Here is a 10,451-nt window from a genome sequence, read left to right as displayed (position 1 = left end):
GAAGGCTCAGCGGCAGGCGCCAACCTTTTTGTCAGCCCAGGACGGTTGCCGAGGCAGCATGGGGAAGCGGAGACGCCCATGTCTCATCAAGCGCCACATGTCGACCGAGGGTTGGGGCCCGACGCTCCGCCCTTGCCCTTTGGCTTCTCCTCGAAGCCAAGTCCGAGCGCGCCTTGGGCCCAGGGGCTACTTTCGGCGTTCTGGGAACCGGGGTACCCAGACTTGCCTGCCTGCGGCCCACGGCGTGGCTAAATCAACGGCTTGGTACAGCCCATCTTCGGCACCAGTAACGCAAGACCCTCGCGAGGGGCCAAGCCTCGTGAGGCGGACGACGCCAAGACCTCCAGAAGGAGTGGCCTCCTTAGGCAGGCTCCTGAGGTTCGGAGATTTCTATGCAAGCCCTCACCTCATGAGGCTCGGATTACGCAAGCCGTGATGACCAAGGCCAGGCTGGTGCGAGCGGACACGGTATAGCAGGTTTCCTATTTGGTGCTAAAGAGGCAAGCGCAGGCGCGGAGTCCCGAGGCATCAACCAAAGGTTTCCATTTCCATGCAACAAGACCAAGACTGCCAGGACGGCAGGACGGAGGTCATCGTCGATCCCACCGTGGCGTCACGACCAGAAGCTTTGCAGGCGAAGACCGCCTTTCGTCAGGATAAGGTGTACTAGTTGTCCCCCTTCGAATTTGGCCATTGTGGGATCCCTTCCCGCCTTCGTTTTGGGGGAAGAGGACCAAAGCCACTATAAGTATAGCCTAGCCACCACCATAGAGAGGGATCCGGATCCAGAGCACCCGCACCTCCACCAGCTTGCACAAACACAAGAACACGCCTCCTGAGGTTGTTCTCCCGCTGTACTAGTTCATCCTCAGCCCACCTCGAGGCTAATCCACCACAAAGCAGGAGTAGGGTTTTACACCGCAAGGTGGCCCGAACCTGGGTAAACTGTTGTCTCCCATTTCCTTCCAGTTCATCGAGCTAGGCCAAGCGATCGATGAGTTGGCGGACTGGGAGGTTGAGTTCTTCGCACGCACCCCAGAGTTCGAATCTATCTAGGGTCTGCGGAGCACCGAATCCGACATTGCTGATCGCGGAGGAGCACGAGCAAAGTATTTGGAAAATGTAGTGACACCGGATAAATCAAATAGCTCATTAGGTGTAGTTGCAATATCACTTGACCCACAAAACCCCAACTCTAGCAGACTCTAGCCCTATTACACTTGTCATCTCTGATGCCCCAACTCAGCAGACCCCAACTGCAGCAAACATATGATGATGCCAGTTGACATAGCACCAGCTCTACAATGCAAAACCCCCCATTCCGCAAAGAGTACACCAAATCCAGTTTCCAAATCCCTTTTCGAACGAGAGAGAGAGCCCCAATTGCAGCAAATAGGACCCCTATTCCATTTCTTCCCAGTTTAGAAGACGAAGCTTATATTGTTGTCAGGAACTTTGTGCGCATCTTTCCTTCATGGAAAGATTATACCGCAGACACAGAACAATTTCATGTCTTCCTCCGCAACTTACGCGTAAGTAATGTACTAATGTTATTCATGGTAATTATTGCATATATTTCTGCTGACAGAAGACACAGATTTCATTCTTTTAAATAGGCGAGGACCAAACTGGATTGTCAAGACGAGCAAGAGTCGTTGCACTTTTCAAGCACTCGTTAATGAAGTATCGTTCCAACCTGAGGCAAGTGCACTTCGATGGAAAGCCTCTAAACAAAATTTCTGTAAAGTCTCCGGTGCTACATTTATCAGACAGTGACTGGAATAATCTTGTTACACATTGGTCTCGTCTACAGGGTAAGGTACTGTCTATGATTTCACATCAAAATTTGAACTACATTTCTGCATGTGCCTTAACGTCTCACTTGTACGAAAACTGTTTGCAGAAGAACATTCATTCTCAAGGGACCACGGAATCTCGCAACTATGCTGCACACTGCATTGCTCTTCTGAGTACCTCTTGCCCTGTATGACCATACTTACTTTCATAGCTGGTTGATTATGTAGCATCACTGCACATGTTAGCCTCGTTATCGTCCATTTGGTGGACATTATAAGATCCATATGGACTCTTACATAAATTTAGAATCACCCCAATGCTTTTGAAGAGGTTTAGCTCTGCAGTCCTCTTGTAAGGACTGAACGTCGTCTATCACTGTACTTACATTAACAGCTAGTCCCTCCGTCCCATAATATAAGAACGTTTTGTACAGTACACCAGTGTTCAAAACACTCTTATATTACGGGAAGAGGGATTGGTTCGTTATGTAGCATTCTGCATCTTATCTCCCTCGCCCACTATTTACTAAAAAGTATCAGATCTATATTTAATCTTACCAAAAAGTTGAATACACAAACAATGCCAGTGCATAAGTGTAGCCCATTGCTCTTGTCAGTACATTTTGTCCTGTAATGCTTGTACTTCCAGGGATTGGTAGTTGATTATGTAGCATCAATCGGCATCTTATCTTCATTATCCTCTATCCCTTCCAGTATTACCATATCTATAATTACTCTCTACAAAATGTAGAGTACATGCAATGCTTATGAAGAAGATTCTGTGCTGAAATTCTTGAGTTATCCTTCCCTTGACATGGAGAAGGGCAGGTGTTAACTGTTAATGTAAGTCAGTCCTTCTAAAGCCTTTATCCTCAACTGTTGTTTAATTTCCTCATGCTCCGTATCGTTAACTGCTGTTTAGTTTGCTATTTCTATCAAAATGCATGTTTGCAACAACGTAAGTTCCAAGTTTTACTTGTCAAACCAAATTCCTTATTCATACCATGCACATTACTCAATACTACCTATATGTATGCTTGTTTTTGTGGATCTATAATCCAGTGTGTGGTGAAGCAACCCATGTTTGCACCTTGTCATCTCCTGTTTTATCTTACTGATGTGGCTGATGATACAATGATTGTCTTTGCCCTTCATCTATGCTTGTTATGTTGACATGGTAATCCAGTAGTGTGGTGAAGCTCCCCGCATTATGAACAATGCCAAATTATGCTATTGATATTTTGAACTTACTCTTTATTTTCTAATTTGAAATTGGATGGAATTGACAGCACAGTTATCATCTTTGTTTATACACGTGCAAAACCTGTCATCTCTCTGCTTGTTTCAGGGTGATATGGCATGCACAAGTCTGCTGAAGGCTGTGAGACAAACCCAACATATATTGCAGCAAAGAAGGCAAAACATCTTGAAGATAGCGAGACAACCCCAAAGTCTTGTCTTATGCAGTGTTCAAGTTACTTGAGACTAGCAGTCAGACAAGCTCACAGAATTCGCTGTCTGAATCAGTTCGACCTCTTCAGTCCCAAGTTATAGTAGAAAGGCATTCTGCAACTCAACTTCGACTTGAAGTCCTATCTCAAAGAAAGATTGCGGAGAACACCAATGAGAACCTCATTGCTAAACAGCTACACCTGGAAGCTATGACTGACATGCAAGGTCGGTCTCACGGCCTTGCTCAGCAGCTTGCGCAGTAGTTCCCGCGCAAGGCTAACCTTTCTTGAACTGTCTTGGAAGTGGTCTTGGTTCAGTATTATTTTGTTACGCTGCAATAGCGCTCAGTTTTTGTAATCTGCTTCTTCGTTGCGCTTTATGATCACTGGTGGCGAACTTCGATGCCCAGTGGATGTAATATACCATAAATCCTTTATTGTATAGTGTAGGATTATTCTAAGTTACTATGTCGGAATTTCTTTATTATATAGAGTAGGTTTGTTCTTAATTCCTACTAGTTACTGCCATCATTCGCTATCTGAAAAAATTCTGATGTAGTCGACCGAGCCGAAACATTCGCCTCTAACGGGCCTACCTTTTAGCGGGCCATAATTGGGCCAACCTGCAACTTTCTTGGGCCTGAAAGGCCATTGGGGTCTTCACACTTTGCGCTAGGCCCACAACTTACACGGGCCTATATTCGGCCCAAAGTTTAGTTGGGCCTTTAGTGGACCAGCGCTAGTTGGGCCCATGTAGCTTTGGGCCATTAACAAGCTGAATATTCTGCTGGCCTGTTACGGCCCAGAAGAAATCATGGGCCTTTAGCAGGCTGAAATGCATGTTGGGCCTCAATTTTCATTAGTCGTCGACGGTCCTTCAGCACGCTGAAATGTAGACCGGACCTTTTTTCGCCAGTTATATGACGGGCCATTACCAGGCCGAAACATATCTCGGGCCTTAGTTGGCCCACTGATATCATGGGCCTTTAAGAGGCCGAAAGCTTAGTACAGGCATCAACGGGCCGAATTATATGGCAGGCCTTTAACAGGCCCAAAGTCACGTTGGGCTGAACTATTGCCACCTTTCTCATGGGCCGTTAGAGGGCCGGATGTCGCGTGGGACCATATATGGCCCATGGTCAGCACGGGCCATTCCTAGGCCGAAAGAGACACCAGACTAAAATGGGCCCCTGTCTACATCGGGCCTCTAATAGGCCGAAATGTCACTGGGCCGTAATTGGCCCAAATATTCGGCTAACAATTAACGGGCCAGATCTGGTTTTGGGCCGTAAATGGGCCATGTTTAAACAGGCCGTTATTTGGCTGGCCCACTAGTACCGGAGTAAATACTACGGGCCTTTGACTGGGCTGGCCTTTTTAACCTATATGGGCATCTGTTGGGCCCTGCCACGTGTCGACGTATCATAGGCATGTCTCCTCCATTGGACGGACGACATCTGGCCCACCGAGAAGCAGACACGTGTTTCCTCCAGCCAATGATGATTTTACACGTGGAAAATCCCCATTGGTCCGGGCTGTTAACGGGTTATCGGATCCAAACCGGAACCCGATAGCTTAACGGTGACCCGTTACGGTGGATGCCACGTGTCGGTTACCCTTGATGAAAGCATTTACATGACGCGCCATTTATCGTCATGGAAGTGGACACTTCCGTGATAATATTTTTGGTAATGTCATGGAACACTTCTACGACAACACAGGTATGACTATCTTGATTCTGTCATAAAATCGTCATGGATGTACATGCATGACAAAAAAACATGACCTACTGTGACAAACACGTATCATCACGGAAGTGTATTTTTTTGTAGTGTGTGGAGGCTATTTGTACCCCTTCACCCCCTCTTGCTCTGTAAGAGAGCCATCAGAACGAACCACAGCTTCCACCATTCAAGGGAGAACCACCTGCTCATGTGTTGAGATCAAGAGATTTCATTCCTACCATTTGAACCTTGATTTCTAGCCTCTTCAGGTTACTTTCCACTCCAACCCTTCTCCTACCGAAGCCAAATTTGTGTGCGAGAGATTGATTGTTGAGGAGGCTATCATTTGAAGCACAAGAGCAAAGAGTTCATTCCCAACACAACATCTATTACCTTTGGAGACTGGTGTCTCCTAAATTGGTTATGTGTCACTTGGGAGCCTCCAAGATCATGTGGAGTTGAACCAAAGAGTTTGTAAGGGCAAGGAGATCGCCTATTTCGTGAAGATCTACTCGGGTGAGGCTAGTCCTTCATGGATGTAAGCCATGATGGAATAGACAATGTTGCTTCTTCGTGGACCCTTCATGGGTGGAGCCCTCCGTGAACTCGTGCAACTGTTATCCTCTGTGGGTTAAAGTCCCCATCAACGTGGACGTACGATAGGACTACCTATCGGAACCACGCCAAAAATCACCGTGTCTTCATTGCGTTTGAAATATCCGAACCCCTTCTTTACCTACATGTGCAATGTTTTACTTTTCGCTGCCATACTCTTAGAATTGCATGTGTACTGTGATACTTGACTTGCTAGAATCAACCTACAACTAAAATTGGAAAAATGTTAGGTTTTTTTTGGTCAACTAGTCTAACCCCCCCCCCCCCCCCTCTAGACATGCTTTCAATCTTACAGGCATGGCTATATATCACCTTGTGCGAGACCGAGCAACCACTCGCCTGTAGCGAGTGCCCAGTTGGACCGGCCTAATTAGCATCATGAAGGTTAGTTCAAATTTCTTTGGTTTTTTCTTTTGCTCATATTTTCAATTTTTCATCTCTAAATGTTCCACAACTTATATTAAAAAACCGCCAATTTGAAAATGTCAACACAATGTATTTTTTGTTATTGTAAATTTTAAAAAATGCTGATAGCATTAAAAAATGTCGCACTATTAAATAATGTTCACGCATTTCAAAAAATATATTTGAAATTTCTGAAAATGGTATAAATTCCAAAAATATATGTTCCCGTAATTATAAAAATTGTATGTTATATTTTTAGAAATGTTCATATTTTTTCAAAACATATTTTTGACATTTTGAAAACAAAAGTTTCTAAAATGTAAAAAATGTTCACATAGTTTCAAAAAATATTTTGTATCATTAAAAAAATGTCTCAATGTGTATTAAAAAATTAATCATGGATTTGGAAAATGTAAAACATGTATACCAAAATTTTAGATGTGTATGAGAAAATAGACGTCAAAAGATAACTTTGAAAACAATGTTAATAATATATATATAAGTGTTAATCGTGTATAAAAACATATTCCTGATGTATGCGAAAAATGTACAATGTGTATGAGAAAAAAATAGGGATGTGTTAAGAAAACAAAACCCCAAAGAAAAGAAAAAAAAAGGAAACCCTGAAGAAATGTAGAAAAACCGAAGAAACCAATTTAAAACATTGAAAAAACAGATCGAAAACAAAAATAATCACATGCAACTATAAAACTGGGACGGCCTAGTAGCTCCGCATTGTAGGCGAGATGTATTACGTCTTGGTATGGGCAACACATAGCTCTGACGGTGAGTCACCTCGAGTAAGATGACCTGCCATTGTCTTGTGCCCGTCATCTAATGTGCCCACATCGTACGCACACGTTTCCCCACGACCGCACTCGCCGCGTGGGTCCATGCACAACTCGAACTGGCCTTATTCATTTGGTCGCGTCCGTCCCATTCATTCTCCACCACCACTTTCTCTATTTTTCCACCACAACCCCCACCGCCTGTTGCCGCACGATGACAACCAGCATGGAGAGGCTTTGCAGCTTGGGCGACGAACTGCCGTGGTGGTGGTGGTGGGGTGTGTGTGTGTGTGGGGGGGGGGGGGGGGGGGGGGGGGGTGCTAGCTGTTTTTGCTGCGACGAGCACTAACATGAGTTGCGGCGCGGGGGGAGTGTCGACGCGGGGGATGCAACAAACAAACATGATGCTGGAACGAGGGTATACAGAATATGCTCGAACTGACGATTTGCTATCAGCATGGTCACCAATTGTTAGAACCGTCATCATCGTTTTGCTACGAACTGACCAACACTTTGTTGGAAACCGGTGTCAGCGTTTGCTACAACCTGCAAGGCGACTCGCTGGAACCAGTGCCCACTGGTGCTGGAATCGAAACGCGCCTTCACACGCGGCGTGGTTTTTGTTGGAACCGACTAGCTCTTTTGCTACAATTGGACTTTTCGGAGTTTGCTGCTATGTTTTTCTGGTGGAATCAAATGTCAATTTTGGCTGGAACCATTTTTTGCTTTAATTGACCATCGGAGATTTCTGTTCGTTGAGTTCTTCAATAGAGCACGACGGTGTTAGTGGACGATGATGGGGAACCAGAGCCTGTGACACGAGAGAGGCTGCAAGCTTGGCGATCGAGTGTTAGAACAAGCCATCATTAGAGCTGCATCCATGATGACCGTGCGCTTGGGACCCACAGGCAACCATGCTGCAATCCCCGTGGCCATGTGGCGGGACCTCGTCGGTGCTCGTCGGCCACATCGACGACTGACGGGGCAGACACTACCTTTTGATGTATGGAAGCGGCAAGGGGTTGGGGGGTGGGGAAGCAGTGCTCTGTGTATGGTGAGCATGTGGGAAGAAGAAGACGAAGGAGGGATGACCCAGTCCAATAGTTGCACGCGACCGAATCGGGTGGCTGCGCGGTTGGGCCGGTCGACCGGCGCTGCCCTTCTGGCTTTGGGCTAAACAGGCCCCGGGCCACATCATACCATAACTGAACAAGCGAGTCAAGTATGGCCCAAGCAAAGCAAGCACCAAGCCCAATCACCAGATACTTCCAGCACCCCCATTTTTACCAAAACACCCCCGCTCGCTCACGCGAAACCTAGCTTCCCAAAATAAACAACACGTGAGCAACCACACCCTCTGCCGCCCTTTCCCTCCACCTCTCCCTCCCCTCTTCCCCCCGAAAACTTCAAATCACCCGGCAAAATCCAAACTTTTCCCCAATCTTCCGCCGCACGGCGCCCTCCACCGCGCCCGCTCCTCCTTCCCTCCCAAGGAGCCGCCAAATCCTTTCCAATTCGAAATCTTCCCTCCCGATCCCACCCTATAAACCTCCTCCGGCCCCCGCTCCATTCCCCCACACCACAACCACCGCCAGTCCCATCTCCCGAATCCCTAGCAGAAATCCTTCCCACCTCGAGGCCAGCGCCGCCGCCGCCGCCGAATTCCGAAGATGCCTGCCGCCCTCTCCATGGTGCCCGCCTGCGACGCGGAGGAGCCGCTCCTGGCGGAGTCGTCGGACCGCTTCTCCATGTTCCCCATCCGGTTCCCGCAGATCTGGGAGTTCTACAAGAAGGCGGTGGCGTCCTTCTGGACCGCCGAGGAGGTGGACCTCTCCTCCGACGCGCGCCACTGGGACACCACCCTCTCCAACGACGAGCGCCACTTCATCTCCCACGTGCTCGCCTTCTTCGCCGCCTCCGACGGCATCGTGCTGGAGAACCTCGCCTCCAGGTTCATGTCCGACGTGCAGGTCGCCGAGGCCAGGGCCTTCTACGGCTTCCAGATCGCCATCGAGAACATCCACTCCGAGATGTACTCCCTGCTCATCGAGACCTACATCCGCGACGACGTCGAGAAGGACCGCCTCTTCCGCGCCATCGACACCATCCCCGCCGTGCGCCGCAAGGCCGACTGGGCCCTCCGCTGGATCGACGGCGGGGAGCGCTTCGCCGAGCGCATCGTCGCCTTCGCCTGCGTCGAGGGCATCTTCTTCTCCGGCTCCTTCTGCGCCATCTTCTGGCTCAAGAAGCGCGGGCTCATGCCGGGCCTCACCTTCTCCAACGAGCTCATCTCCCGCGACGAGGGCCTGCACTGCGACTTCGCCTGCCTCCTCTACGACATCCTGCGCGGCAAGCTGGACGAGTCCCGCGTCTTCGAGATCGTCTCCGAGGCCGTGGACATCGAGAGGGAGTTCGTCTGCGACGCGCTGCCCTGCGCGCTCGTCGGCATGAACGGCGACCTCATGAGCCAGTACATCGAGTTCGTGGCCGACCGCCTGCTCATGGCGCTGGGCTGCAAGAAGCTGTACAACGCCACCAACCCGTTCGACTGGATGGAGCTCATCTCGCTGCAGGGCAAGACCAACTTCTTCGAGAAGCGCGTCGGCGAGTACCAGAAGGCGTCCGTCATGTCCAACCTCAACGGTGGCGCCGCGACCCAGCACGTCTTCAGCATCGACGAGGACTTCTGATCGGTCCGATGATAATATGCAGTCTCCATTACCAATAGCTCGCTCGCTCGGTCCGCGCGTCTGGTTGCTCGTTAGTCCTAGTAGTAGTAGCGGTGATACATGTTTGCTGGGTGCTCCACAATGTTTTTACTTACTGTTATTTCGCTGTCTCTTATTGGTGATGTACTGATGTATTGTAATGAATCAAGGTATTGCTTCTGAATAAATAAACATCTTGTGCTGCCCCTGTTTGAGGAATTGTCTCTGCAAAGCATGCCAACCTGCTGGCGCGCCCGGTCCGTGGGCGCGCGGAGGGTGTTTGACGAAATGCGCGTGCTGGTCCGTGGGCGCGCACAGAGTGTTCGACCAAATGCGCGTGCCATCCCGTGGGCGCGCAAGGCGTTCGAAGAAATGCCTCGTGGATAGGGTTCCCAAGGATTAGGTAGGGTTTTAGTTAGGGGCGCAGCGGGGACCAATCCTCTGGCCCGATTGCGGCGCGCCAGACGTGATGCTGGCTTGGCCCCACTGTTTTGCACGAAATCTTGGCTGTTTTCGCAGACTTGGGAGTCGCTTGGCTTTATTTGGTTTGTTACGTAGCGGAGGAATCTACCGTATGAAAAACGAGATCTTGGGCAGTAACTTTGGGCCCAAAAGCAAGATCCTCTGTGAACGTGATACGGGCTGGGTAGTACGGGTACTGCTACTGTACCGGTACATAAAAATGTCATGTCTAATGTAGGTTTGCGTGACAGCTGACTGACAAGCAAGGGATCGGGCACTTTGTTGTGAGCGAGGCACAAAAGTGGCCTCATGTTTCTACGTCGGCCGCGCGCCCACGTCGACGGTGAACCGGACTGCTGCGACCGATCTGCAACGTCCAAACTGCATGTTCCGTTCAGTCAGCTTCGGTTATGGCTGTACGAAGCTAGCAGCGTCCAAGTGTCTCTGTAGTGGTCTAGTATAGGAGTAGTACTGCTGCTACGGAGAATCAGCCGCGCACACC

At 49.0% G+C, this 10,451-nt stretch overlaps 1 protein-coding gene across 1 annotated transcript; it reads left to right on the top strand.

Moving 5' to 3' along the window:
* Nucleotides 1–8,124: 8,124 nt before the first annotated feature.
* On the top strand, nt 8,125–9,702 carry LOC109769404 (ribonucleoside-diphosphate reductase small chain). Its single transcript, XM_020328150.4, has one exon. The coding sequence runs from the start codon at nt 8,450–8,452 to the stop codon at nt 9,467–9,469; it is 1,020 nt and encodes a 339-aa protein (XP_020183739.1). The 5' UTR covers nt 8,125–8,449; the 3' UTR covers nt 9,470–9,702.
* Nucleotides 9,703–10,451: the final 749 nt, after the last annotated feature.

The sequence above is a fragment of the Aegilops tauschii genome, chromosome 7, assembly GCF_002575655.3.
Source record: "Aegilops tauschii subsp. strangulata cultivar AL8/78 chromosome 7, Aet v6.0, whole genome shotgun sequence".
Taxonomy (NCBI): domain Eukaryota; kingdom Viridiplantae; phylum Streptophyta; class Magnoliopsida; order Poales; family Poaceae; genus Aegilops; species Aegilops tauschii.
This window is presented reverse-complemented; position numbering and strand designations above follow the sequence as displayed.